The sequence below is a fragment of the Siniperca chuatsi genome, linkage group LG19, assembly GCF_020085105.1.
Source record: "Siniperca chuatsi isolate FFG_IHB_CAS linkage group LG19, ASM2008510v1, whole genome shotgun sequence".
Taxonomy (NCBI): domain Eukaryota; kingdom Metazoa; phylum Chordata; class Actinopteri; order Centrarchiformes; family Sinipercidae; genus Siniperca; species Siniperca chuatsi.
The window spans coordinates 9,949,679-9,977,567 of record NC_058060.1 but is presented as its reverse complement, the minus strand read 5'-3'; the positions used below and the strand labels follow the sequence as shown (position 1 = coordinate 9,977,567).

The window sequence follows — 27,889 nt, the reverse complement described above, 5'->3', positions numbered from 1 at the left end:
AGTTACAGTTCAGAGAGAGAGAGAGGTGCTAGCTAATCCCCTCAGCCAGACAGGGACATTAACTAATTGGTCTTTGTGTTTGTGAACTCTGCAGCCAGAAGGAACTAAAATAACCCCAGCAGTCTAATTTTACACCAGCTACTGTCATACTATACAGCCACGAGTTACTACCACATAATTCACATGTTAATACCATTTTTAAATATATAGAAAAATGCACTTAGTTCTGTGCGCAGTGTAGAGGCATTACTGTGAGTTGTTTTCATTTATTTGAATAAACTTATTGTCAGAATTAGTAACCAGTTATAATAATGAAAACCCCATCCCCCAACTTACTTTGACTGGCAGTTATTTTCATTTGATGAGAAGACACATTGATTATTGTGACGCTTATTTTGCCAACAAATGATAAAGTAATTAGGCCTCTAAATGGGGCTAGGTCTGGACTTGAGTCAGCACTGCAAGAGGACAGTTGTCTTGCCTGGCAGTGATTAGCTGCTGTGACAGCTGATCTGGTGTTGACTCCAGGAGAAAGGGGAGTGCCCACAGGTCATTAATGGGTCTGAGACAATTAATTGCCACAGTCTGTTGTTTGGATGTGAGACAAGGACTGCGGAGGATCCCGGGACTCTTTTAAGGATCTGAGATCCACATAGGGAAGGGTCTTCAGGAGGAGAAGTGGATGGGCAGGCCTGTTCGCTGTAGCCCACACCAAGCCCCGCCATGTTCAGCCGTTTGAGAAGCTTGATGGGGGCTCCAGAGCCCCCCCCTGCCCAAGCTGCTACCCCACCTTCTACCCCAGCTCCACCACCTAAGGTAAGGCCTCTTTCTAATATCTTAAATATAAAAGACCTGGACCAGAAAGGTAACATTTCTGTTTTTGTTGATTTTATTTTATGAAATTGTTCATTTGTATTAGCTGATCCCTAAACAGCTGTCTAGCAGTTTTCACATGTGCACCATTTAAACCAAACGTTAAATTACTCAGCTTCTGTACTTGCTGTGTGCTTGTCACACTGAGCACATATAACGAGTCGCCATGGCAGGTGACTCACAGATCAGTGAAAGCCTCTGAAGCAGCTTAGCACTGATGAAGAGCAGTCACTGCAGCTTCGGCAGGGAGGGTGGGCCTGCGTGGGCAGATTTACTTTTGCTGTTTCACTGCTGGGCCTGCAATATTTTTCCTAAAACCGAGGAAGGGGACACTGCTGAGGATGAACTACAAGGGTAGTTTGGGTGCACGCCTTAATCAGCAGCAAATCTCAAAACTGAAGCTTGGGCCTGTATTTGTTGCAGTAGCATTTAACACTTTGACATTTTTGGATCCACAGCGTGCTAGACGCATGTACAGCAAAACAGATGAGTTTTACGACTGATGGTTGGGCTGCGTCCTATTTGTCTCAAGACGTTGTTTGTCTACTCTTGTCTGCCCGCTGTTACCAGTATTGTGTATTTACAGGAAGAAAAGCCCCCTGAAAAGAAGGATGAAGAAGAGCAGCCAAAGAAAGAGGAAGAAAAGAAAGAGGAGGACAAAAAAGAAGAGGAAAAGAAAGAAGAAGAGCCCAAGAAAGAAGAAGAGCCAAAACCAGGTGAGCAGTCTGTTTATGTGGTCTGAACTCCATATTCGGTTGCATTTCATACTCTTTCGCCGGTCTCCTTGTCTTCTTGTGTTTCTGACCAGTGATAAAAGGAATTATATTATCTGAGGACGGGGGGACAATGAGCTCAACCATGTTAAGACCAGTGAGCGTAGTCTAAGGAATATCTTGGTGTACACATATCAATGGAGGGTCTGTTACAGTGACGCAAACGATTAAGTGGAGAATTTTGTGGTGTTCTTCCATTTTGTCCTGGGCCAGTTGGTATCCCTTTGATATCAGTGTTCAGTTGTTAGAAACTGACTAAAAAGTGCTGCTATATTTTTCTTCCTGCTCCAGCTGCTCCAGCTGCTCCAGCTGCTCCAGCTGCTCCAGCTGCTCCTGCTGCTCCTGCTGCTGCTGCTGCTCCTGCTGCTGCTGCTGCTGCTCCTGCCAACCCAGAGGGGGCTGATGGGTAAGAATGCATCATATACTGTGTGTACTCAACATCCCACCCAGTGCGAGTGGGGATAGGCTCCAGTCTCCTGCGACCCTGCAAAGGGTAAGTGGGTATAGATGATGGATGGATATCTCAGTACTGGCATTTCAAGCTCTCAGACGTTACTTAAAGCTAGAAATTACAGATTTTGTTTTCCGAGATGCAATTGTTTTGATTTGACTGTGCAAGTTCACGGCCTAGGGGTTTAGGCGCTGACGATGAACTGCACGTCTCTGGTTCAAGTCAAACCATTTTGGAAATTAATGTAATTCAATGATGCACATGCAAGTGTTCATCTCAAGGACTGACTGTTGTGGAGATGGTCATCTGTTGAGATTATTGAGGACGAGAAGGCGGAAAACACATGAATTCTGATGGGACAGTGCAGTTGGACGGATGCACAGCAGATATAGTGTACAGTACATCAAATACAGGAGTACATTCGATGGTGGCTGAATCAAAGTTGAGAAAAACCTTTGCTTTTTAGTCACAATCACACATTTAAAAAAAGCAAATGACAAAGCAGTATTTTCATCTGTGTTTAGCATGCTGACATATTACCTTTTCACCGCATGTTTCTGTTGGCTTTAATTAGCTGCCCTACTACTTTATATTTCCAAAAGAGTATCTGTGCAGCTGTGTAATGACAGATCCGGAGTTCTCAAACACTAAGTTCCTGATCTGTGGCACGAGGCTTTTTAAATTCTTTACAGTGTGAAACTTTGTGTCTGTGTGCTACAGAGAATGGGCAAGAGGAAGACCGATATACCAATTATGGTAAATAAAACACTATGTCTGAAGATCTTTATGGTCTATTGTGTTGCCTCTGGCAGGAGAGGATAGTAGATTAAATGAACTTTTAGCTCTGTTTGTAATGACAAGATATTTTTGTTAAAAGATCATTTAACATTTAAAAGATCCATTTTTAAAAAATTTATTATTTGTTTATTGTAGTAGAAATGTGAGGCTAGTTGAGACTGATTAGTGGCTATACAAATAAACCTGACTAAGAATACCTTGACCCTGGAGCTTGAGCTCTGTCTATTTCAGGAACTCCTCGTGCTTCTAGTCTCCAGGACTCCGTGAACTACATCAGCTTCACACAGCATAGTAAACAATAAGAGCTGTTTACTGTGATATATTTGACTTAAGACATGGCTGTTGCTAATATCTGCCATTTAAAGCTAAACTTATATTTACTCTCCAAACATCGTACGCTGTACAGATGGACAGTTTACTCTGAGTGCTCTGCATAGTTCCACCTGCATAGTTTCAGCTTTCCTTACAGTAAGTGCAGTGTCTGGACAGACTGCATGCTAGCTGCAGTAACAGCGGCCATGATCACGCTGTGACTTGCAGCCTGTGACTGCTTTAAAGTAGGAAAGGAGATTAGGAGCTTAGTGGTATTTGTGACAGTGAATGATCAGGGATAGCGTTCACATGCAAGTTTGAATTTGGTTTCAAAGAATGAATTTTGTTCTTTTTAGATGATTTATACGCTATTTAAGGCATTTAGATTTTTTTTTCCAATTAAACAATAGTTGAATTAGAGAGATGATATCATGGAGTTTATAGATTTATTTATTTTCCAATGTTCAGATAAAAGTGGAACAGTGGTTCTCCAACGATGCCCTGACACTTCCCTCCTCTCTTATTTAATGTCACCTTTTCTATGGCATTCCTTCATTCACCTTTCTTCTTTCTTGCTTTTCAGTGAAGGAGCCCCTCCACCCTCTCCTCCACCTGTTGTCTACTTCCGCTACACAGATGACACACTCAGAAGTTTGATCAAGAGGTTAAGAGAGCGGACAGAGATACTCAGAGAGAAAGCCATAGACCCTTATGCCACTTCACCAGAAATCACCCCACCTGTCAGTAAGTATGGACAAACCAACATGCAGACAGAAAACAAACGCACAAATACGGTCAAAGGGCTGTTTAACTCACCGTCACTCCGTCACTCTCTCTGCCCGTTCAGCACCGATTCTGAAGAAGGAGGACTACATCAGGAAGAAGGAAGAGGAGCGGATAGCGAAAGAAGAAGCGGATAAAAAGAAGGCGGAAGAGGCAGCCAAAAAGGCAGAGGAGAAGAAGAAAAAGGACGAGGAGAAAAGGCTGGAGGCCGAGAAGAAAGCAGAGGAGGAGAGGCTGGCAGAGGAGGCCAAGAAGAAAGCGAAGATCCTCCCAGACATCAGCTGCTCCTGCTTCGACGTCCTCTTCCGTCCAATTGAGGTCAAGATGGATACCATCCTGGGAAACACCATAGATCCTTTCACAGGTAGGTGAGATGAACACTGGGAACAGGACAGCTGCGGTTAACTGAACATATAAACTGTAATAATCTGTATGTCTTTCTCTCTCCAGATCGGCGGTATATTGGCTGGTTGGCCGTGGTAGCGCTGGCATTCAACTACAACGTTTGGTTTTGCACTGCCCGGTTGGCTTTCCCTTACCATAATGAAACTGTCAACCCTTACTGGATAGTTTGTGATGTTCTTAGTGACATAGTGACTGTTATTGACATCATGGTGTGGCAGCCCCGACTACAGTTTGTCAAAGCCGGGGACATCATTGTAAGTCACAAAGCATTATGAAGCATCACTATGACCCGTGTCCTAAATCGTCTGTGCTTTAAATACTGAAAAAATCTTCTATCCCCTGCAGAAAGACGGAGCTGAGACTAAGGTACATTATCGGAAATCACCGCGATTTAAGGTGAGAATTGAATTATATGTCCAATTATATGTATGGTTACTATTCAGATTAAGATTTGACATAAGTAAACATGATAACATTGCAAACCTTTTTGGCTTGTGACCCCTTACAAAAAAGCAGTGTTTGCTTGGGGCCCCAAATTTCAGACGTTGGTAGCAGTTAGCAGAAAGAATGATTTCCCCTCTAAGCGTCTCACATGGTTACATTTCAATAATTGTTCAAGCCTCAAACAGGTAAAATTATCCAGTATTTGGCACAAAAAGCAAACATTTTTACAAATTTGTGGAGCAGAACTTTGCTTTTTCTTTTTTCTTACCCCATTTATCATCTCACAACCCCTCAGGTTTATGTTTGGACGGGCCCCACTCCTAGGTTGGGAACCACTGGACTAAACTACCAAACTGTATATAAAGTGATTACAAATTAGCTCCACCTAAACCAGCTGCAACAGTAAAATGCATTAGTGCATCAGTATTGACACTCATTTGTCAGTCAAGTACTTCATGTTGCTGATAATATGTCTGTACTTTTACTTACAATTTTAAATTGAAAGACTTTTACTTGTAATGGAGTATTTTCACATATTTGTACTGGTACTTGAACTAGAGTAAATGATCTTAATACTTCTTCCACCAACCACTGTGTATGTCCCAGCAAAGTAAATCTTTTGAGTTATGGGGATAAAATTATAGAATTTAATGAAATCTGCCACTCACTGTAACCTCAGAGGTACAGAAATACTTGTTGTGTAACTTTTTGTGATTTTTTTTTTTATTTGTCTCTTTTTAGATAGACATAATCAGCATCCTCCCCTTTGACCTTCTCTGCCTGCACTTTGAATTCTCCTCCATATACCGACTCAACCGCTTTATCAGGGTAGGCAGACTGATCATTTTGACTAAAATTGAGAAATATATTTTGCTTTAAATAGACTTTACGTTCAGTTCCTGTTCAGTTCCCCAATAGCTGATTTGTTTCCTTGCGTGTTCTAGGTTGATTCCTTCTTTGAGTTCAGCGATCGACTCGAGAGTATCATGGCCAAGGCCTACATCTGGAGGTAAATGCTCCTGGAACAATGACAGGAGCAAATGAATACTGGTGTTTATCCAATTCTTAGTACACTGTGTGTAAACGTATGCCATTAGAGGAACTGGAAGCAGAAAAAAGATGCCTGTTGACAGTTTCAGAGTTTCTGAACCATTTACTTTTTGATTGCTTGTCATTTATTATGTTATCTTGTTATTTATATATCCACGACACATTTTTGAAAAATTGCACTTCTACAGACCTCTTAATATATAAAACATTAAATGTACAAAAAATGTATTCGAAAAAGATACATATTACATACATATAATGTAAAATGTATACATATTACAATATTTTTTTCAATTTATGTTCACAGTTTAAATTTTACATTGTGCTGATTTATCTCATTTTCATCTCTTTTACTTGTTCTGCAGTTTTCACAGCCTGCATACATGCTGTTACTCAGTTTAGAGTTTTTCACTACTGTATCTTGACAATATTTGCAACTAAAATGACCCTTATTCCACACACAGATCAGTTCAGTTACATCTGTCTTTTCTGTCGCTCTCTTTCTAATGCAGAGTGGCTCGCACCACAGGTTACCTGCTCTTCGTGCTCCATCTCAACGCCTGTGTGTATTTTGTTGCCTCAGTACACCAGGGTCTTGCAACGACTACATGGGTGTATGACGGAAAGGGCAACGCGTATGTACTTTATACTGTCATGTTGTTGTTTGTGATGTTTGTGATGTTTGTGATGTTTGCGTTGTTGTCGAGCTCTCCGTGGTGCTGAAACATTCAGTCTCTCTCTGTGGTCTTTGTGTCTCTGTCCATGGTGCTGAAATTTCCATGCACAGTTTCTCTGCAGTAAATCACTCCCTACTTACTGTATTGTGTTTAATGCCCTCCATTTTATGTTTTTATATAGTGCCACCTGGAAACGCCTTAACAACCATGCTGAGCAAGCAACCATCTAGTCATGCTCTGCCAAACACCCGGAATAACTAACAACACCTTAGAAACCTCCCTAAACACAGAGAAAGTATCCAGCAACACCCAAAGATCCCTGTAGCATGCCCATAGCAACGCCATACCAACCATTTACACAGTTTTGTTTAAGGAGGTGACATGTAAAATGGCGCCTTTTCCAGTCTATCACAAAATGACTGCAAATGACAATACAGCAAAAGTGTTAAAGGATGTCATTTTTGGTCCTTTGTCTACCTCTGTTAGTGATTCTATGTATTTCTCTGAATGCATTGAGACATTCCCCAGACAGCAGGGTGTGCACTGTGTTGGTTTAACGGAGCAAAACACAGCATAGAGGCATTATAGTGTCATTTTTATACAACTGAAATTTGGAAATGTACCCTGTCCTTCCACAGGTACCTGCGTTGCTACTACTATGCTGTCCGCAGTCTGATCAACATCGGTGGTCTTCCAGAACCTGTAACCACCTTTGAGATCACCTTTCAGATGTTGAACTTTTTCATTGGCGTCTTTGTGTTCTCCAGTTTGATTGGACAGGTAGGCAGGATGATTGAGTTTTTAAACTGATGTTTTATTCATAACTCTATCATGTGACAACTGTCTGATGGTCTTAAACCAGTTGAGTCATTCAGTCATTTAAATTCACATTTTTAAGTTTTAAAATCTGTGGTGTGTTTTTTATCTATTCATCTTGCACTTCTTACCAAAAGCCTTTCTTTCTATTTGTCTTTCAGATGAGAGACGTCATAGGAGCAGCAACAGCAGGTGAGACATACTTTCGGGCATCAATGGACGGCTGTGTTGCCTACATGAACACCTATATGATCCCCAAGCACATCCAGAACAGAATCCGCACCTGGTACAACTACACCTGGGCCGCTCAGGGCATGCTGGGTAAGTCACTAAAGATAAGACACTAAAACTTTCTACTGAAAATCAAACTGATAAAACTCTTTTAGGATTAGCTGGTTCATAAGGCAGGATACATCACCACAGAAAGCTATCACAGAAACATTTTTCTCATAATCACAATTTTTGTTATCTTGGCAGAACAAGCTTTGCTTTGTTGCAGTCACAAAACAATTATTCCCGCTCACAATATTGAAATGACAAAGCAACTAGTCAGAGATATTAAGAAAATGCTGTTGACATGTCCTCTCCAGATGAGTCTGAGCTGCTGGACAAGATGCCTTTGGTGATGAGAACTGCCATCGCTGTGGACGTCAACCTGGCCACCTTCCAGAAGATCGCACTGTTTCAGGTGACTCAGCATTCACAGTGTCCTCTGGTCAGGAGCATGGGCCTGTGTCAGGACAGTTGGAACAAAGCACTAAACAATAAGCTGTAACAAAGGTTCCCACCAACTCCACATTAGATACCAAAGCATTTATTAAGACACAGGAAATAAGGTGACACTATTCTGAAACCAGCATGTGCTCTAGAATATGGATTAGATTTTTTTTTTTTTCATTTTTAATTTAAATTGTAAACTGACACATTTTGGGTAATCCGTCTGCACAGAAATAGTGCAACAAATTGAATTATTCAATTGAGTCAAACATTTCTAAATTAAAAGAGAATAAAAAGAGAACAGGTTTAAAAAAAAAAAAAAAGAAATCAGTGGATGGGATATGCCCACCTACATGCCTGAAATGTCAGTTTTACGTTTGTCATATTCAAACACAATTTTTGTGATTCAACTCAATGACTGAGACAATCAAATCCGCCTATGAGACAATTAAATAGCATTTTGCAAAAATGTGTTAAACATCTGGAGTCAGACGCATCCATCTGAATACGCTGCACTGGAAACTAACCCGTTAACCTGCTACTGCCTCTTCCAGGGCTGTGACCAGCAGATGTTGGTGGACATGTTGCTGAGGCTCAAGTCTATCATCTATCTACCTGGAGACTTTGTTGTGAAGAAAGTGAGTATATGTGTGTGTGTGTGTGTGTGTGTAAAGGACAAACTTTGGTGATCATCATGAAGCAAACAACCAATAATATATCCAAGGTTTCATTACCTGAGTGTGATGCTGACCTCTGCGTTCCCGTCCTGCGCGCTCCTCTGCAGGGCGACATCGGTAAAGAGATGTACATCATTAAAAGTGGAGCGGTGCAGGTGGTGGGAGGACCCGACAACAGCATTGTGTTTGTCACGCTGAAGGCCGGCTGCGTGTTTGGAGAAATCAGGTTTGTCTGCAGGAGCGTTTAGCGATCTGTGTCAACTACAATAGGAAAGAACACAGCTAAACAAATTCAACAAGTCACATATTTAGCTTTAATTTTTATCATTTTATCATCCAGTGTTTGATGACACTGATTGGCAGATAATAAGTACCGTGTACATAAGGAGAATATGCTTGCTTCAGTTAAATCTGGTACAGTTTTCTTAGATTAAACAAAGCTAAATAACACTGGATTTCAACACCTCATTTTTACATTTACAAGTCTGTTTTAATAATAATAATGGACTTGCAAGTTAAAGTGCTACACCTTTGTCACAATACTGGCATATTTATGTTTGATAAAGATGCTCATTTGTATCAAAGTCTGCATAGCCAAAAGGACAACCTACATCCTGCAAACTAAACTATGTTTTCCAAACATTGTCGTCTTCATAAAAGGTAGCGTATGTTGCATGGATGTAGCAATGCATTGTTTTACATTGTAGAGTCCCCACATTTCCCAGATATAATCATGCCATCAAGACACCACTGTTATTGGAAATCGACACTATGGAAACATGGTATATTTTTTCCTCTGTCCTCATCACAGTTTACTACAGTCTGCCAAAGATGGAGGAAACAGGCGCACAGCTAATGTGAAAGCACATGGCTTTGCTAACCTTTTTGTCCTGGAGAAAAAGGACTTGTTTGATATCCTCATCCACTACCCAGAGTCTCAGAAAGTCCTGGCCAGGAAGGGAAGGTGAGTCGTTCCGAACATCTTTGATATGTAAAAGTTGTATTGTGACTCTGGCTGTTTTAGTCAAGAATTTTAAGAATTAATTTATCAGCACCAACCTCTAAAAACCTCAGTCAAATCTGCAATAAAATAAAATGCAAATGTGCAACTTTTCAATGCAGCCCATTAAGGATTGTGTATGTGTGTGATTGTGAAGGAAACTGATCAAAGCCAAAGGCCCTGCAGCTGCTAAAACCAATGAGGACAAGCAGAAAGGAATGACTCTGTTTGGACAAAAACCACCAACGCCCAAGTTACTCAAAGCTTTTGGAAATTTACGCAAAGGAGGCTTCATGGACATGCTCAAGGTAAAGTCTTTACAGTGATGCACCATTCTTCATACAGAGATAACTGGGGTAGTTCGATTTGGTTGTTGGCAAACAGCCTTGCACTTCTATAGGAAATGTAAGCACTGGATAGCTATTGTAAATCTTTACGTAACTATTTGTGATGAGAGAACTGGTAGCAAACTTACAGCAGACACGCTGTGCAGCTTTTACTAAAGACACAGTGATGACTTTCGGTCCAGCCGTCTCATCACATCATGGGGTGAGTGAGCATGACGTAACTGTCTTTGTTTTTTGTCTTCCGTCCACAGAAACAGGCAGGGGAGCAGAAATGAGAGGGGGATGTGTGCCGCTACTGAGCTTCACCACTTCAAATCTGCATCATTGTATATATTCCACTTATTATTCCATTCTGAGCTCTCATATGATCCCACACTCTTCAGCACAGACATCAACCGAAACCAGTGAGATGTTACAAAACATCGCAGGACCAGATTGGAAACGTAACTGTAATCATAATCTAATAATGTTCACCTTGTAAACGTCTGTGTATCCCTTAATAGAGACAGAAACGTCTGCTCAACAGACTGATCAATGCCAGTAGTCAAATCTGGAGGTTAACGTTATGTTTAAAGTATGTATATTGTAAATTGTGCATCATTTTTCATATAAAGTTAAGATGTTTACTACAGAATGTGTCCTCCGTTTTATTACTAAAAGATGAGCTTGAGTTTGGACTGTGTAATTTGTTTTAGATTGGAAGAACTTAGTATGAGCAGAGAGTTAGTACGAGCAGCAAAAGCTCCCATGGCTGAACAGGTAAAGAGCACCACCTACTGTTTGACATTAGAATTTAAACTTTATCAAAAGAAGATTAAAGGAAGACGACAACAGCTCTGGCTCACTGTTCAGCTGACCGATGATCTGTGACAAGCACATGAAAGAAATGACTGCCTCACTCTTTACAGTACTGCGAGATCAAAATAATTACTCGATAATGTTGCTCAAACTTAAGGCACTGCTGGATTAAGAAGAGAAGATTTCAGGGTGTTTGTAGTGAAATGACATCAGAGAAATGGTTTATGGTTTTATGCTTTTTGAGATGTTTTTGTGGACACTTTCCACCGTGAAAACTTGTCTCCATTGTAACTGACGCGGGTCCAAGTTGTCCACAGTCTCCGTTCTCCATGAAGAAGCAAACTACAAACTTTGTACAGACATCTATTAAGTTTGCATAAGGTGAGGGTTTCATACTTAAAAGACTTTTATTAATTTGTTCTCTATTCTCTAAGTCTTTTGTCTTTGTTTATTCTTGTGTTTGTGGACTTTTTTCATTCTTGTCCTTTGTTCCATTTTTGCAAACTACTTAGTACAGAGTGTTTTGGATATATGCTATGTGATTATAAGTATTCATTAGGTAAAGTAGCTAGGTTGGTGATCTATGGCCACTTGATCTCACAGCTCTGAACTGTTTCCACGTAGTAAAACTAGATCTGTCCATATATTCCATTATTCATTTATCTCTTGCTGGTTGCAACCTGATTGTAGAAATCTCTGCGGCCTAAGAAGTGCTAACAAAGACGAGACAAGAAAAGATGACTTTTAGAGATCAATGTTATTTGGTAATGATAACACCTGAGCAGCCTGAAGCTTTTCACAGACATTTTAAGTCCACTTCACAGAATAAAATGCACATAAAGCTATAGAAACATGATGGCTAACTATAAAAAGCAGTGTAACATGATGCATAACAAATAATACATGAGGAAAAAAATCCACACAAATGTAAAATAAGCTGAAAACAGAAGTGAAAAATAAGGCGTGAACACTGTTTTAGCTTCCTACTCTCATGCACAAAACTGCAATTGGAAATTTCCTCTCAATATGCAGAAAGCTATGAGCTAGCATGACTGTATATGACCTGAAAACAGCTGAGAGAGAAAATAATCATCCGCCTCCAACTACTCTGTGATACTGTGCAGTTACAGTACGTTTTCAGCTCTTCACAACTGTTTAATGAGTCTCTGTTCAAAGTCAGACAGTTGGGTCATGTAGTCTGCAGGATACTTGGCTAGTATTGTCCAGTATATTCCACTGGAAGTCTTTATCTCCCCAGCAGACGGGTTGTGCAGAAACAGATGTTTAACTCGGGAGCTTCCAGAAGATCATCTGTCTGTCCTCTCCGCCTGTGATCACTGTGGAGCACAGCTCGTTCATCCACATGGCTGTGACAGCTCCTGTGCAAAGAGACAATGAAGATGTGATGCGTACTTTATCATATTGCGATGATCTTTATTTAAAACAAATATGTACATGTAGCATTAGTACCTAGAGAAATTGGTACAAAAGTACTGAAAAAGCTTCACTTTTAAAAGCTGTAATATTGTTGTTACTCAATATAAGAAAACAAACTAAACATTCATGTAGACTTTTAACCAGGTGAGCTGCTGAATGTGAGCTGTACCTGAGTGTGCAGGGATCCTCTTGATGACTGTGTTGCTGAGCAGGTCCCACAGCAGGAGGTCCCCAGACTGTCCCCCACACAGCACTGAGTTCCCGTCCCAGCAGAAACACCTGGACCCACACAGACGGTAAATACTTTTGACTTGCTATCAGTCACCAAGGAGACTGTCAATCAACTTTTCTTTTCAATGGCCGAGAGTTGCTAAGAGCCAAGTTCTTTGAGCTCATACACAAGCCAAATTAAAAAAGGGTCTGGACTTGCTAGGAATCAAAATTCTACCAGCTGCTACTTACATTTATAATTGCACAAGTCAACTTAGGAATGTAGAGTCTATTTTTAACTAAATGCCTATTACAGTACAGTACTAATCCTGTAAATGTACAGTATAGTCCAAAGAAAAGCTGTAAAGCTGTAATCTGTCTCCCCCGTTCTGCAGATGTGACCTTACCTCTGCTCCTCCTCAGCTTTCACAGATGAGATCACCATTCCCGTCTGGACGTCAACGACCTTCATGCAGGAGTCGGCACCAACACTGAGAACGTGTCTGCTATCTGAGGATGCACAAATCAGAGTCGTTGTTTTCGTGGTTTGTAGGTGACTCGAGGGTTTACTGTCAGTTGTTAGCTGGATTTGACATGTATCAGAGCCACTTGCTGCTCTTCCAGAACATGATCAATTTATTAGTGTGCTCAGATCTTTCAAATGCTCTTTCAGAGCCCCAGATCATCGTCATGGTGATGTAATTGCTCAAATTCAGAGAAAATTACCAATACAGTACTGTATTCCTGTCATATAGCCAGTAAAGTTATATAATACAGCCAGATGTTTCTTGGTTTGCCAAGACAACCAAGTCTATGAGGTATAATGGAACAAACAGCGTTGCAAAAGAAAATGTCTACTTCTGTAATGTTGGTATTCATGACCCTCTCTTTTGTAGTAAAGATGACTCATACAGCAAAACAAATAAACAGCTGCCAGCCGCTTCAATGCAGTGTGTGTTAAGGTTAAAATGGTTTGTAGGTGTAAAACAATAAAGTGCTTAAAGAGAAAAACGGAACCAATTACTGTGCTCTGTATTGACCCTTGAAGACAACATTTCTATTCCACCGCCTGAAGGGCAGTCTCTAAGACTTAAGCTCTGATAAACCAATCAAGAAGCCCCTTTATAGTGTTGGTGACCTTTCAGAGTGAAGCAGGAGGAATGTCCAGCATGAAAGTTTGCGGAGTATCTAACTATGGTTTCCGCAAAAGCTCACCCATAGCACTGTGCTTTTTATGAGAGCAGATAGTGTACCGTAGATTGCAGACGTAACCTGCCACTTTCACATAAGGTTGGATTCTCTGCAGTGTATGACAGTTAGAACTTTACACTTTGCACCAACCAGTACTAAAAGTGACATATTGGCTGGTTTGACACGTACCAGGACTGAAGGCCATGTGGTGGATGGTTCCAGTGTGGCAGAGGACTTGCTGCAGTGTTCCGTAGCTGCCGGTGTCCCAGATGGTGACGGTCCCATCTTTACAGCCAGACACCAGCAGAGTCCCCGCTGGATTCAGACCAATGGTGTTCACCTGTACGCAGGTGTCACAGAGGTTATATTACAGGAGGAAAACAAGTTTGCTTGTTTTCAGTGCGGCTAGTACTTAGTAGTTTTGACAAACATGTTTATCTTTGTTTTTTAAAGCAAGAGTGCAGGACTTTTACATATAAATGAACATCTGTTACATTTGAGCGCTTGCCAAACAAGTTCACACAATGCTGATTAAGCCTATCACCACCAGGTAAATCTCTCTGTATTTCGCAGAATACTGAATTTTTAAATGGTGTCTGTGGTGACATTCCCGCGCTGGCGCACTGGTCATGATGCGTTTTACACCAACCAGCAATGATTGGTTTGGTTTTGATTTGATTTGGTTTGTCAGAGGGAAGCGGGGAGCAACCCAGAGCCATGTAGAGAGCTCTGTGATCCGCCATTGCTGTAAAATAAAAAAATTAAAAAGGCCCATTGGTGAAAATGTTTATTATTGAGCTTTATTTATTGTTTATTTAGTTTATTATGATTGTATAGTTTGTGTAAATATACTTTGGCAACGTTGTATTGTATGCAGTCATGCCAATAAAGCCACCTGAAGTGAAACTGAACGCAACTCTCTCTACATGGCTCTGGAGCAACCGTAGCGATGGAGAAGGCTACAGCAACAAGGAGTAAAACCTAAGTAGCGTCCAAGAAGAAGTGTCTGACGCTCCCGATAAAAAAGAAACTCAGCGTTCAGAGGAAGGACTACTGTCAAAAAAAGAAAGCGATTGACAGCGAGGACAAACAGGGACAACCGTTGGTGTAGCTTTAGCTTTTCCTTGTTGGAGAGCGCTGAGAGAAGGGCCTGAGGGCCGACACAGATGCCACGTTACTGCTCTTGGACAGGTTGGTGAAATATTTGGAGTAGATTATGTAGCTATTACATTTACTCCACCTAAATAATGGATTATTGTCTTGGAACTGTGGAAATTTCTCTGTATTTTTGTAACTATTTCTGAACACGAGCCTGGGGCGAGCTCACTGTAGGCATACATCGTAAGCATGAGAAAACAAACTTCTTCCACCCTGATAATAAAGATATTTTCAGTTTTTGATTCATGACAAGTCATAGAAGCCAAACGGGCGTTCTGCGGGCCTGGACTCACCATAACCACGTACTGTTTCCTCTGTATGAGTGACGTCAATAAAATATAAACTCCACCTTTCTGCACATGCTTTAAATACACATATTTCATAAGTTGGTGATGCGGTTTTGAAACAGTCCACACAGGTAACATACAGTTAGCCTCCTCACTCACCCCAGCATCATGTTCCAACTCAGCCAGTAACTGAAACTGGGATCTCTTGTGGCTGGATGAGCTATCAGAAGCGCACTGCCACACCTGTGAAATAAACATCATCATCTGCAACTCTCGCCTCTCAATCAGACAACAGCATACCCCATAAAACAAACAGAAACGAATACATGCGCCACATCTGTCTGCAACAATGATGTCATGCAGTATTATTGGCATTTTTTACAGACCCTCAACTTGGACATGACAAAATGGCATCACCTCATTAAAGTACTTGAGTTCTTACCTTGACAGTGGAATCCCAGGACGCTGTGTACAGCCGCTCATCAAACCAGCACATTTCGCTGACGGCATCATCGTGACCCATCAGTGTGTCCTGCCGCCTGCCGTAAGGGATGGAGTAAAAATAACTGAGGGAAGAGAAACATGTAGGTCAGCGTGAAGTCATGAATCATCTGTTTGAAAACCAAATGTCTATATATTCTATACATACACATTGTTGTCCCATGAAGAACACACCACCGTTTTACCATCTGCCAGCATCAAACATGATGACAATGCCTGAAAAATAGTCGAGTGGTTTATTGTTTGAGAGAGAGTTAGAAATGATTAGAGAGATGGTGAAGTGGAAAGTAAAAAAAGCTGCGTACCATGTTAGAGAAAGACATGCTTCTCTGGAAGTCTTTCAACTCTTTGGAAAACATTTTAAGTGTTGAGTCTGGAATAAAGAGCGATACAGTTGAGTAAGCGATACAGTACGACTCAAATTCTAACTTTTAGTGTTGTGCTGTGTGTGAGCACTGCTACTGCTTTACTGGTTTAGTCCTTATTCCTGTGTGAGATTCTTTTCACCATTATGGTAAAAGAGGAACCCCAGAGGGCCACTAGAGGCAGAGGTGGCCATACTGTTGAGCACATAAATCTCTGGCAACCACAAAACACATCACACTATGTCATTAAAAATAATGCACTACGACTGACTTTGCTGCATCTTTTGATCCCTTTTGCACGTCAGCAATAATTGATATATGTCTCTGATTTTGATTTGAGATGGAAAAGATATTTTCCAGACCTTGGGATGTGGAGAAAATCGCTGCTCCATCTCGAGTCACAGCGATTCCCGTCACAGCCCTGCACATTCAACACAAAGACTCAGTTACTCGAAAAACATAACACATGCATAAATATGTAGAAATAAAATGTGGAAGGGAGGATGTGCTTAGGTTAATGTGGCTGTCACACTATGACAGAAATACAGTTACAAGGGGCGTTCGAAATGCTTGATAAGTGCAAAGCTTAGAAATGTGAAAAAACACTTTTTCAGTAAGTATTTTTCTAAACTGGAGGAAATGGTTTCACAGCAGCCACCTGTCCCCAGCTGTTCCCTTCAACAAGTGTCCTCACAATACACAAAACTCTCAGTGAGCCGCTGCAGCTGCCTCCCTCTGGCTTTGCATGCACTTCCTCATATTTGAGCCAGAGCTTCAATTTCAGTTTACAGCCTGGCAATGCAACTGTATTTGTACTTTGTCATTCCTGTAGCCAACTGGATGCCTCCTGACTTACTCTTTATGGATCTTGTGGCTGGAGATGAGTTTCAGATTTCCCATGTTTGCCCAGGCTAACTTCCTGCTCTCCTCAGTCAGGTCTTCAAAGGACGAGTCCTCGCTCTGAGAGGCTGCAAGACAACAGAGATGGTGCTTATGCCACTGTACTGTTATGAAATTAATTACTGGAAATAAAATAAATCAGCAGTTATGAGCAGATTATAACATTATTTCTGACTTTATTGCATTTTTGTATTGGTAAAGAAATTATCTAGGTCAGCTGAAAAAAATAATCACCCCTCCGTTTGGACTATAAATTAAGCCCTTCACTGCAGTATTTCACAGATTTCGTGTAAATACACCCACCTTCTGAACAAGAGGATCACATCACTCTAACAAGGATGTTGCAGAGTCACCGAAATACATATTGCTTCCAAAAACTGCAGAAAGCAAGTACTGCATTCACAGAAAACTCTCGCCTTAGAGGTACGAATCATCATCAACACAATTGGTCAGCATGACTGTGCTGTGTGTAGTTTACTGATATTATGACGACACGAAAGAGCGACCTCTTTCACCACCAGTGGGAGGTGCCAACATGCAAAGTTGCTTTGATATGTTTTAACTGTGTGTGTGTGTGTTTCTACCTGGAGACAGTTCACTGACTGGTGAGTTGGTGCTGGGGCTTCGAGTTATGTTGTGGAACCTCGGTGTGATCCTCTGAGGGTGCGGGGTGGTGAACAGCTGTTTGGGCGTCTGGCCGAACTCCAGGATCTGAATCAGCATGGCGATTCTCTCGTCGGGGTCCTCGATGCTTCCCAGAGAAACGGAACGTTAGCTACACAATGCTAAATTTCTTTAATAATAATTTGTGGGTGATTTTCTACGATACCTGTCGCAGTCGATGCCACCTTCATAGGTCAGTGGGTGAAACACTGAAAGACAATGATATAAATATTAGTCTTTGTCCAGTTTTGGTGGGTTTGATGTTGAAAACAGCTGCCGGTTGGTTTACCATTATGGGCTGCGACAGCTTCACTGCCTCTCTGCTTAAAGCCAAACACCAGGTCAATCCACTCATGAAGGTGCTCCGACACATACTGACTCTCCAGTGCTGTCCTGTGCTTTTGAAGAAAGTCACTGGGATCTGGAGTTGTGACAGAACAGGAGACAGTAAATATGAAGCAACCCACAGGCCGACAGCAACAGTAATATTATTAAACAGCACAGAGACAGAAGCATGAGATGATGTTGTCAGGTGGGTGTTGGCGTGGGGGTGAGGGAGCTTCAAAGAGAAGAAGGATACGACACCTGGGTGCAGAGGTGGTCGACAGGAAGTTACCTGAGGCCCACGCTGGGAGAACGACGTCACCGACTAAGCTTCCATTCTGCCTTCTGCCCAAATCAAGACTCTTGTTTTCCAGAAAGCTGGAGTCGTTCCCATAAAACTCTGGAATCAACTGCATTATAGGAGAGACATACAGTACACACAAAGCAGACAACATGTCACGAAACACATTCTTCTACAGAAACCATATCAAGACACTCTAAACACTACTTTGCCAGGGAGATACAGTATGTGCGTGTTCTTGCACCTTGGTGGAGCTGAGGGCCTCAAAAAGAGCGCTGTGCACGCAGACAGTCCCTTCATCAACAACTGAATGGATGAACTGCTTCTTTCAGACTCCATAATAATAATAATAATCCATAAAGGGTGGCGCCCTAACGCCCAGTTATGGTTGGAGTATTCTCTGCTTTGAGATTCTCAAACATCACCTCTATCTTCTTTGTCTGACTTATTTGGCATGAAGTCTGAATCTTACAGAAACAACTGCAGCCACTAAATGCTCAGCTTGATTTTAACTGTTGTGCCAACAAATAACTATTAAAACAGGATGGTTAAGAATGGGTATATCCATGACAAGCACAAACAGTCTCTGAGCGAATGCTGATTTGGCTATATTGATAGCACAAACTCTTCACTTGTAGGAAAGTATTTGGTGAATATGGCCTTTATTGTCTGACTCACATAATATACAATAGATTCATATTTTACCTCTTTGAAGTCAGTTGCCCCCTCCAAGCAGTTTTTCCATGTTTCACCTATGCTGTAAGAAATCAATACAGGTCAGTAAATACCAACATGCAAAATCATACTTTCAATATCTTAAAAAGGGACAGTTGACCACCAAATCAAAAATACATATTGTTCCTCTTACCCATAGTGCTATTTATCTATCTTTGGTGTGAGTTGCAGAGTTTTGGAGATATCGGCCGTAGTCTGCCTTTTTTGAATATAATGGGACTATATGGCACTCGGCTTGTGGCGCTCAAAGTGCCAAAAAATACATTTGAAAAACTCAACAGCAACGTCTCTTTCCAGAAATCACGACCCAGTTACTCAAGATAATCCACAGACCTTGTTGTGAGCAGTTTCATGTAGGAACAGTGGAAAGAAAATAGTCCCTACATGAAACTGCTCACATCAAAACTGTGGATTATCTTGATCTTTATCAAATTTGAAGTAGAAATAATGTACCTATTAAACATGCGATCTGCATGGTCGTAGCGGCCATTCTGGAGACACAGCATGTGCTCTGGAGCTGTGGGGGAGAAGACCATAAGCATTAACAAAATATTAAACTAAGCTTAATTTTTCAGTAGAAACAAAGATGGCAGCTATATAGCAACAGTTTGCTATAGTGTAACATGTGGACAGCTGTTGTGAAAGATGCACCCCAGAGATTTAAAAAAAGAAACCAAGAAAAGGCTATTTGATTTATTTATTTATTTTTCTCTTCTGGTTTTAGTCTACACGGTTTATCTACAGGCTTAAACTATGTCAGATATACTGAGGTTGACAATGCAAGATGAATTGTTGGTCTTTTAATATCTGACAGCTATAGTATTGAATCTAAAACATGTTCTTGTTGTTGTTTTTAGAGGCAGGTCTTTGGAAATCTTCACAGCACTTCTCTCACAATCTTGATTTAATGGCTTTGTTTTTGACTTGCACAAGTATCATCAACAAATGCTTCTGTCAAATCTGAAAATGTTTTGGATGTACCAAGAAGAAGAGTTTTACATGTTAGTGTTAGACCTGCCTGCTAATGAACTGACAGCCTTTCACTTGATAAACCTCGGCCTACAGTAAACAGTGACTGTATTCTTACAGTACAGACGGGCATGCAGACAAAAACAGGTTGAGCAGTGGTCGACCGCGCACAAATACAGCGAATGGAGGCTGTGTGTACTGCGGTTCCACACATGCTGAGGCTTTAATGATGAAGTGTGTGACGTACCGACTCTGACCAGGTAAAAAAGGACGTAGCCTGGAGATGAGTAGTGGCTGCCGTACATGAAGGGAGGTTCAGGCATGCCTCTGTAGCGAGCCTGTGAACATGAGAACTCTGTGGTTACTGAGGCCCTTCTGATTTAAGCAGTGCTGTCTGTTTGTTTTTAGTGTGATCGCGGTTTAGCAGATGCAGCAGAGTCTCACCAGCAGTCTGTCTAGTCGCTCTTTGTTCAGGGCTCCCACAGGTTTGCTCAGGTCTCTGAATGTGGCAGCGTTTGTCAAGTCTGGGAAATAAGAAGGAGAAGTCCCGACAGTGAGCTACTGATGCATGTTTAATATGGGTTATTATAGTTAGTATCAAACCTTTACTGCTCCACTGTTATGTAAATGAATCTGTGTGTCTCTCTTTGCTGTTGACCCACCTAACTGCACGCTGGTGTAGTCAGCGAGGACCCAGGGGAAGACGGGGTACTGGGAGAGGTCGTTGCAGCTGCGGTCGGCCAGGTTGTTGAGGTGAAGAAGATACTGGTAGTTGCTCAGATGGCCGCGCTGCCACTGCAGCATGTAACTCTCTGCTGTGTGCTCCGTCACGTGATTCTCTGAGCGAGACGCAGAAAAACACGAGGGTTAAGTCAGTCTTAGTCAGTTAAGTCAAGTGTTCTGGGGTTTCACCAATATTGGTTACCAAAGGCGAATGCCAATATTTTGGATCAGTGCTGACAGCTGACACTCCTCTGAAAGCCTGGTTACATTGTCTTATATTTATATCATGTTTGAGAGTTTTGTGACCTTTTGAGGGCCAGTTGGGTTGAAATGAACGACAGATTCCATCACTGAAAAACTGTTTAATATTACGAGTCTGCAAAGTAGGAAAAGCAGCACACCAGGAAACACCTTCTTGTTTGTAAGACACAAGACTGCTGAGGAAGTCACGACACACAGATTCACTGCTGACTTTGAGTTTTCTCACCCAAGAAAGTGGCGATGTAGTAGTAGATTTCATCTCTGTCAGCTGTGTTGTAAAACTTCAGGTAGATGTCAGAGCAAAAATCATTCTCAGTACAGAACACCTCAAGACCCTGAGTGAGGAGAGACATGCACACAAACACATGTAATTACTTGTACAGTAAACTGCAGTGGTAGGAACATCTCTTACTCTTGCTAGTTGTACTCACCAGCGGTCTGAGACCGTGCCGCCTTTTGTAGATTCTCCTGACTCTGTGGAGTTTGATTTGAATCACCTGTTCCTGAAATGAGAAGTTATATAAAAACGATATCATTACCTCGGCTCAATAACAGAACTCTTAAAATAATTCATTTGCAATGAGGCGAGGTGTTGAATGTGCTGCAGGGATCGCAGTGCCACCAGCCACCCCGACTGAGGGGCCTCGGCATGTCCGCTCAGATCTGGCAGCTCACCGGATATCCGTTGAGGGGCTGGAAGTAGAGGCTTTCATCTGTTATGCAGACGTGGCCTGGATTGGACACCAGAGGCAGGACCATCTCCACCGCACACTCCATGTGAGGCTTCTCAGCTACACTCTGAAAGCTTTACAGCAGCTTCCTGTCATTGTCTTATCCAGCTGCATACTACAAACCCAAATAACTAATACTACAACACTTGATTTAATCTTTATATTTTAAAATGTGGTGTCTGTCTGTGGTGGAACAGACATTGAAATGTGATTCAAAGCAACAAGTAAAAAACATATAAATGTCCTTCTGTTTGACATCAACATACCAGTTTTTGTCAAATGATGACCTCGCCAGTCGTGATTGTAAATTGGCTGCAATCTAGAAATACACAAGAAGAAATCTTTGACCATGGATGATTATATGATGGTTACCAGCAATAAACAATAAAAAAAAATAATCATGCATTGAAGACTATGTGGAATAAAATGCAGGAAGCAGAATGGATCATTCATGCTTTTGATTTTCATCGTTTCATCATCTCTCAGGCTTTAGAGGCCTGTTGTGTGCTTGGACTTTAAGTACTGATTGACTCACCATTGCAGTCTGGTCTCCAAGCTTTTCCAGACAGGATGCCCTGTGGAGCTGCAAAATTAATTCAGAGTCAAAATGAGCAGAACGACACTCACACATAGCAGAGCAGTTAAACAAATGCAGCAAATGTCCGATTTTATGCATTCCCGAGTCAAGAAATGGACAATCTGACAGCTTAGTTTATTAAAACAAACACACTCTGCCCAATTCCCGTGACTCTGAGGTATAAGTGGAAGAAAACTCACCTCCCTATCCTGGAGCCACGATTATCACGGAGTATCTACGTACCTGAAGTAATGTTTGAACGACATCTTCTGTTTTGCTCCAAACTTCCAACTGAAAAGTCATTTTCTTTGCCCCCTGCCAACATGATCAGAGAAGTTTAACCGTTTCATCTGAATAAATGAGCAAACCTAAGAGCTTTTTCTGAGTTCGATGCACAGCCTCTTCTGCACTCATTTTGGTTTAAATGCTTCTGTATGGCTTCTAACAAATCATTAGGGATCTTAATATTGACATAATTACGTAATAGTGTGACAATTAGCATGACAACAGGACTTAAGCACAGAAGACCCACCCTTGTAGCCAAAGGTGATGCCTCAAGAGTTTTGCCCTCCACATGTTTTCAAGCAGAGAAAATTCAAAACAGACTATAACATGATAAACGCACAGACTTGCTCTTCAGGACTTGCATACACAGATTTTCATAGTACAAACAGACACATAAAGAGTCAAGTCTATGCAAACAGCTGCTAGCATATAAAAATCAGAAGAGACCCAGCTGAGTTGCAGCTGACTCACCCTTTCATGTCTGTAAGGTGCTATGACATTGCTTTCTTTGATGTAAATAACCTGAAATCAAAGTGAAAAGGGGAAATTTGTGTATTTACTTTGACAACCTGTCATGACAAATAACACACTGCTGGAACAGTTAAAGATAATAAATCTGGACAACAAGTGACGACCAAACAAGCCACGAGGACTGATGCATCACACTCACCTGCACACATGAAATAGAGATGGCAGATGGCGTAGGCCTATGAGGGAAACACAAAGAAATGTTAAAATACCAAAAAATATCACTGTTTCGATTTAAAGGGGAAGTTGCAACCAAAGCTAAATCCAAAATGAAAACTTTGAAATGAAATAAGGACAACTGAATTTTGGCATTGTGTTTGTGAGTTTGTTTTAAATGTGTAAAGATCAGATCACATACAGTATTCCCTATCATTTGTAGCTGCTGGTTTCCAAGTGTAGTTAACAACTGCATGGTATTTTGAAGTTAACAAACCAGTTTGACAAACTAAATAAACATCAGTGTGTGCTCACTCATTGAAAGGGTTGTTCTCTTTCTCCACAAACTCAATCTTCTTACAGTCTCGAAGAGGAATCTGGAGAAACAGCAAAAAAAGAACTATGTAGCATCATTTACAAAGACCTGCTTACTCCATCTAGGTTAAAACAGACGTACAATGTACAATACAACATCCATGTAAGACATGCAAAATAGAATACTGCATTGATACTGCTGGCTTTAATATGAATACAGTTTGAATTTCAGTATGTTAGCCTTTTTTCATTTTTCTCAAACTGCATATATACTATGAGTTCTTATATCTTCAGCTTTCCAAGATAAGATGACCTTCATGATTCCTATGTGAAGGTTTTCATACAAATATTTCCAATTTATGGCAACCTCATTTTCTGTTTGGTTTAAAAACAACATGTTATCTGGTAGCAAGAGTTAAAAGACATACTGTGCATAAAAATATTATTAAAACAAACCTTTAAAATTGGCTCTGAAAGATCCTCTGAATCAAATATGACAGATCTGGAACAGACCTTGAATGAGCCTCTGATTTTTCTGGAAGGAAAATAGCTAATGTTAGCTTCTTAGCACTGTTAGCCCCTTTAGTTAAATATAACCACGTCGATGCTATTAAGACTGCAAAAAAGAAGAATACAAATATAACCTGATACATAATTGAACACTTTGCGCAACAAGGAAACAGATATAATATAATAAAGAAATTATTAATAGTTCTTCTGGAAAAGTTGGCAAAAAGAAATGCTAATTACATGCTAGCTTGTTACTGTTGTTGCTGCAAAGCAATCCAGAAGATTTCTCAGCTAATCTGATACTGTAGCAAACAGTGTAAAATACAGTGTGCTAATATTATAAAGAGTACGGTCTAGACCTGCTCTATAGGAAAAGTGCAATGAGAACTTCTGTTATGAATTGGCGCTATATACATAAAACTGAATTGAATTGAACTGAATGGTAGAGTGGCAGGATTATACTAATGACACAAAATGAAGAGGCAAAAGAATCTGATTATCACTGTAAAGTTCATATCAGATGTCAGTAGGAAAACATTACTTTGTTAAAAAAGCTTCTCCTTATATGACAGATATCCTACCGCTTTGATATGACAATAAAACTAAATCGTCTGAATAATCTTGTTCTGAGAGGCTTGTGACTTTTTTGAGTTTGCTCAAGCCTCCATCACAGGATAAGATGATGTTTGAACAGCTGCTCCTTACAGGCTAACACGACTGCCACAGGCTTTAAAGCCTTGACCAAATATCAGTACCTGAAAACACCAGATTAGTACAATAAAAGTGCTACGAGCATATCTAGGCGTTTACAACTTATTTTGATGTTTTTTTACACACTATTGGGTTTTGGTTAAGGGCACAAAATGGTGATCAGGATTATCACATATTACGAAGGAAGGTTGAAACAAAAAGTAACTGGTGAGCCCATGCTGAAGATTCACAAAGAAACCACATTCACAATTTGAAAGCAGTCTTTGATGTTATAGTGAAGTGAGTGATGTTGCTAGAAGTATTGTCGTTAACAATCTAAATTACCTCTCCTTTTTTGAACTGGCTGTCACGTTGTATGCAGTGTGCTGTTCAAAATAATACTCCTCCAAATCCAGCAGCAAGAGAGAAAATCTGGGGGGAAACAACAACAGAGGAGTGTGAGATGACATGAAACAAGTGAAGCTAAGTTATTAAAGGGGAACTCCACCAGCTTGACACATCCAGGTTTTGGGGACTACTACTGCATATGTGAAAAAAAAGTTGTATGAAGCCTTTTGTGGCTCCAGAAGGAGCCACGTGAAGTCTGACAAATTGCCTCAAGTGATTTCACCCAAGTGATGTCACTCGCTTGAGTTGCGTTATGGGTAACGTAGTCGCCAGGTTTCGACAAGGAAGAAGAACACATGGAATCAGAAAATACGCTATCTCTGGTTGTGCTGCATCGATTTTGATATTGTTTTTAAACTGTCCATCGTGAGTCCGACAATGTTATCGGAGCGCAATGCTAAATCGGTGGAACTCTCTTAATATTTGAGATGCGGCCCGAGGTTTGTTTACATCAGTAATGTTGGTACGTACAGCAGTAAAACAGGCCTATATTTTCAATAATGATCAGTTGAAAACGCACAAACTGGGAATTGTTATTCATGAATACAAACTCTTCTATTGCGCATGTGAATTTAGTAAAAATGTGTGTAGCCAAAAAAATAAGGCGTTTGTCAAATCAAAGGGAATCTACTGTGCCACCTGTACTGGATCTTCAGGTTTGATCACAGCCTGTTTACCATCCAAACCTTGTTTCGGTGAAGGTTATTACTGTAAACCATGCGGGATACCTCTGCTGCTTTCATTGTTAAAGCTACAGACACCTTCCTGCTCATCCCTATTGGAAGGCATTTTTCCTTTAGCCTTTCACCCATTACACCATCCACAATTTCCAGAAATCCTAATTGTTTTCGTTGTTTACACTGGACAAACAGCATCCTCTTCCCATCAGATCTAACCCCCAAGGTACATAAAGTGCACTGAGGCTGGTAAAGACGGAGTTTTTTTCCAGCGCTTAGTGGATTTTATAAGGGTAATTACAGTATACTTATGCCATACAACAAATATGGTGACCATTTGTTGATATCATCGTGCTACATAAAGCAATACACAGGGCGTCTTTTGTCAGTACATACAATTACCTAGAAAATGTTTAATATGGTGATATGGAAACTAAGTCAACAGCAAAATTCTTAATGTCTTAATGTCACAAAACCTGATTTTAAAGCTGAACAATACCAACAAGGTATGAAGAGTAATTTCAGTAGTGCAGCTTTCTTCAGTGTGAACTATTTCTGCTTACTAGTAATAGTACTTTAAAACAACATTACTGCTTAATAGTAATGTGGTGACATGCTCACTTCCTTCCTTTACAGAAATGCAATTTGCAGCTTACAGCTTGAACTCTGAAAGAATAGCATTATAGTAAGTTAACTACTGATATATTTAGAGAGTAACTTAATACTGACAGTAATAATGACCTCAATTATGAGAGTAAGACGCAGTTTGAAAAAATGCCAGAATTTTCCCTTAAATACAGTTTCTTTGTCAAAGTCACTAAAAAAATCTGTGTCTTCACTATCAGTTACATTCATTCAGTTGACTCACTTTTTGGTGCCACAGCAATCCCTGGCCTCACGTTATCTTAGATTTAAAAAAATGATTCTAATGAGTTCCATGCTGTGAGGTGAACAGATTTTACATTCGGGAAAAAGAGAGCACTGGTATCAGAGTTGAGTGTCGGGAGTGAAAAAGTTGCAATGGTGCATCCCTACAATAAATATCTAAAAAGGCTTCTGTTAGTATAATAACATCATCATTGAGGACACATCAACGGAGAGTGATTTCTATGTTCACCACACTGTTATAACCTGTGGTGACTGAAGCAAAAGTAATCAATCTGTGAATCTAATTTATTTTGATATGCACCCCTGTACACTGACCTAAGAAAGCAATGGACAGTTAAACCACTGGTCTGCAAACAGCACATCCCAGCTGATGCTGAAATAGTTCATCCTCTTCTTCCTGGCTAAGCAGGCTCTGTGCCAAACTGCACTGAGTGGTGTGGAAATCCAATGCCTCACATTAGACCAGGGCCACACAGAACATCTTTTAAAAGCTTTTAACAGATGGAGCTTGTGGTAAATTTGCAGCATTTATAATTCACCAAGGACTTATTCAATAGGATACTACTTTTTCCATTTACAATGGCTGCTATATGGTCCATTATGCACTTTGGTTGATATATAGCTCTGTGGGGATACTCGTATCAGATGTACATGAATATTGTTGCTCCGGCCAGATCAGGAAGAAACTTGAGTGGATTCTTTAAGGTTATAAAAGTCACGAGGATTTAAAATCGGTTGTAGTAGGCTTCAAATAGAGAAGACATTTTGCCATGAATAGACTGTACTACACTGCATTAGCAATAGCACACAGTCACATACTCATTATGCCTTCAGTGATAAGCGCGCATCACACAGCTGACAGTGAAGCTCTCGTTAGCGGAGTGGCCCAGCCGTACGTTATAATGGGATTCAGCAACAGTCGAGAAAAACACACCGCTGCCGCCGCGGAGCTCCGACTCAGCCCACAGAATGACCCCGCTGTCTGAACTAATGCTAAGCTAACGACAGGAGAAGCAGCACAAACCTTTCTTTGGTTCGTTCTTGCGTCTTTAAAAAAGCCATGACTGCACACCATCCTCTTTAGAAACTGAACACCGACCAGCCACAGTCTCCGTTCAGATCTCTGTCAACACGGAAACTTGCTGGACACCACGTGACCGACCCTCAGCCAAATGATC

At 40.8% G+C, this 27,889-nt stretch overlaps 2 protein-coding genes across 2 annotated transcripts; one reads left to right on the top strand and one right to left on the bottom strand.

The window, feature by feature from the left end:
- The first annotated feature begins 50 nt into the window (after positions 1-50).
- On the top strand, positions 51-11,914 carry LOC122866842 (cyclic nucleotide-gated cation channel beta-3-like). The gene is made up of 18 exons (XM_044177008.1): positions 51-816; positions 1,460-1,589; positions 1,938-2,052; positions 3,791-3,951; positions 4,055-4,354; positions 4,441-4,649; positions 4,741-4,791; positions 5,581-5,667; positions 5,784-5,848; positions 6,402-6,524; positions 7,205-7,346; positions 7,544-7,703; positions 7,973-8,070; positions 8,654-8,737; positions 8,884-9,002; positions 9,588-9,740; positions 9,934-10,084; positions 10,375-11,914. The coding sequence occupies exons 1-18, from the start codon at positions 724-726 to the stop codon at positions 10,396-10,398; spliced, it is 2,265 nt and encodes a 754-aa protein (XP_044032943.1). The 5' UTR covers positions 51-723; the 3' UTR covers positions 10,399-11,914.
- Positions 11,660-27,889, bottom strand: nsmaf (neutral sphingomyelinase (N-SMase) activation associated factor). The gene is made up of 31 exons (XM_044177005.1): positions 27,736-27,889; positions 25,084-25,170; positions 23,995-24,073; positions 23,539-23,600; positions 23,210-23,246; positions 23,011-23,061; positions 22,498-22,569; positions 22,213-22,260; positions 21,944-21,996; positions 21,622-21,751; positions 21,378-21,449; positions 21,173-21,281; positions 20,625-20,801; positions 20,407-20,486; positions 20,210-20,300; positions 19,447-19,510; positions 18,964-19,015; positions 18,250-18,367; positions 17,923-18,054; positions 17,800-17,842; positions 17,555-17,721; positions 16,927-17,038; positions 16,433-16,491; positions 16,011-16,078; positions 15,854-15,921; positions 15,647-15,770; positions 15,364-15,447; positions 13,949-14,099; positions 12,976-13,078; positions 12,528-12,637; positions 11,660-12,300 (listed from the first exon to the last, which is right to left on the bottom strand). Exons 1-31 carry the CDS (start codon positions 27,771-27,773, stop codon positions 12,206-12,208), a joined length of 2,736 nt encoding a protein of 911 aa, XP_044032940.1. The 5' UTR covers positions 27,774-27,889; the 3' UTR covers positions 11,660-12,205.

Coding starts and splice junctions, on each gene's coding strand:
- LOC122866842 (XM_044177008.1), top strand. CDS start 724: ATGTTCAGCCGTTTGAGAAGCTTGATGGGGGCTCCAGAGCCCCCCCCT. Junction 1,590..1,937: donor AGAAGAAGAGCCAAAACCAG/GTGAGCAGTCTG, acceptor TTCCTGCTCCAG/CTGCTCCAGCTGCTCCAGCT. Junction 3,952..4,054: donor AGAAATCACCCCACCTGTCA/GTAAGTATGGAC, acceptor CTGCCCGTTCAG/CACCGATTCTGAAGAAGGAG.
- nsmaf (XM_044177005.1), bottom strand. CDS start 27,773: ATGGCTTTTTTAAAGACGCAAGAACGAACCAAAGAAAG. Junction 20,487..20,624: donor CTACACCAGCGTGCAGTTAG/GTGGGTCAACAG, acceptor CTTATTTCCCAG/ACTTGACAAACGCTGCCACA. Junction 19,016..19,446: donor GCAGATCGCATGTTTAATAG/GTACATTATTTC, acceptor GATTTCTTACAG/CATAGGTGAAACATGGAAAA.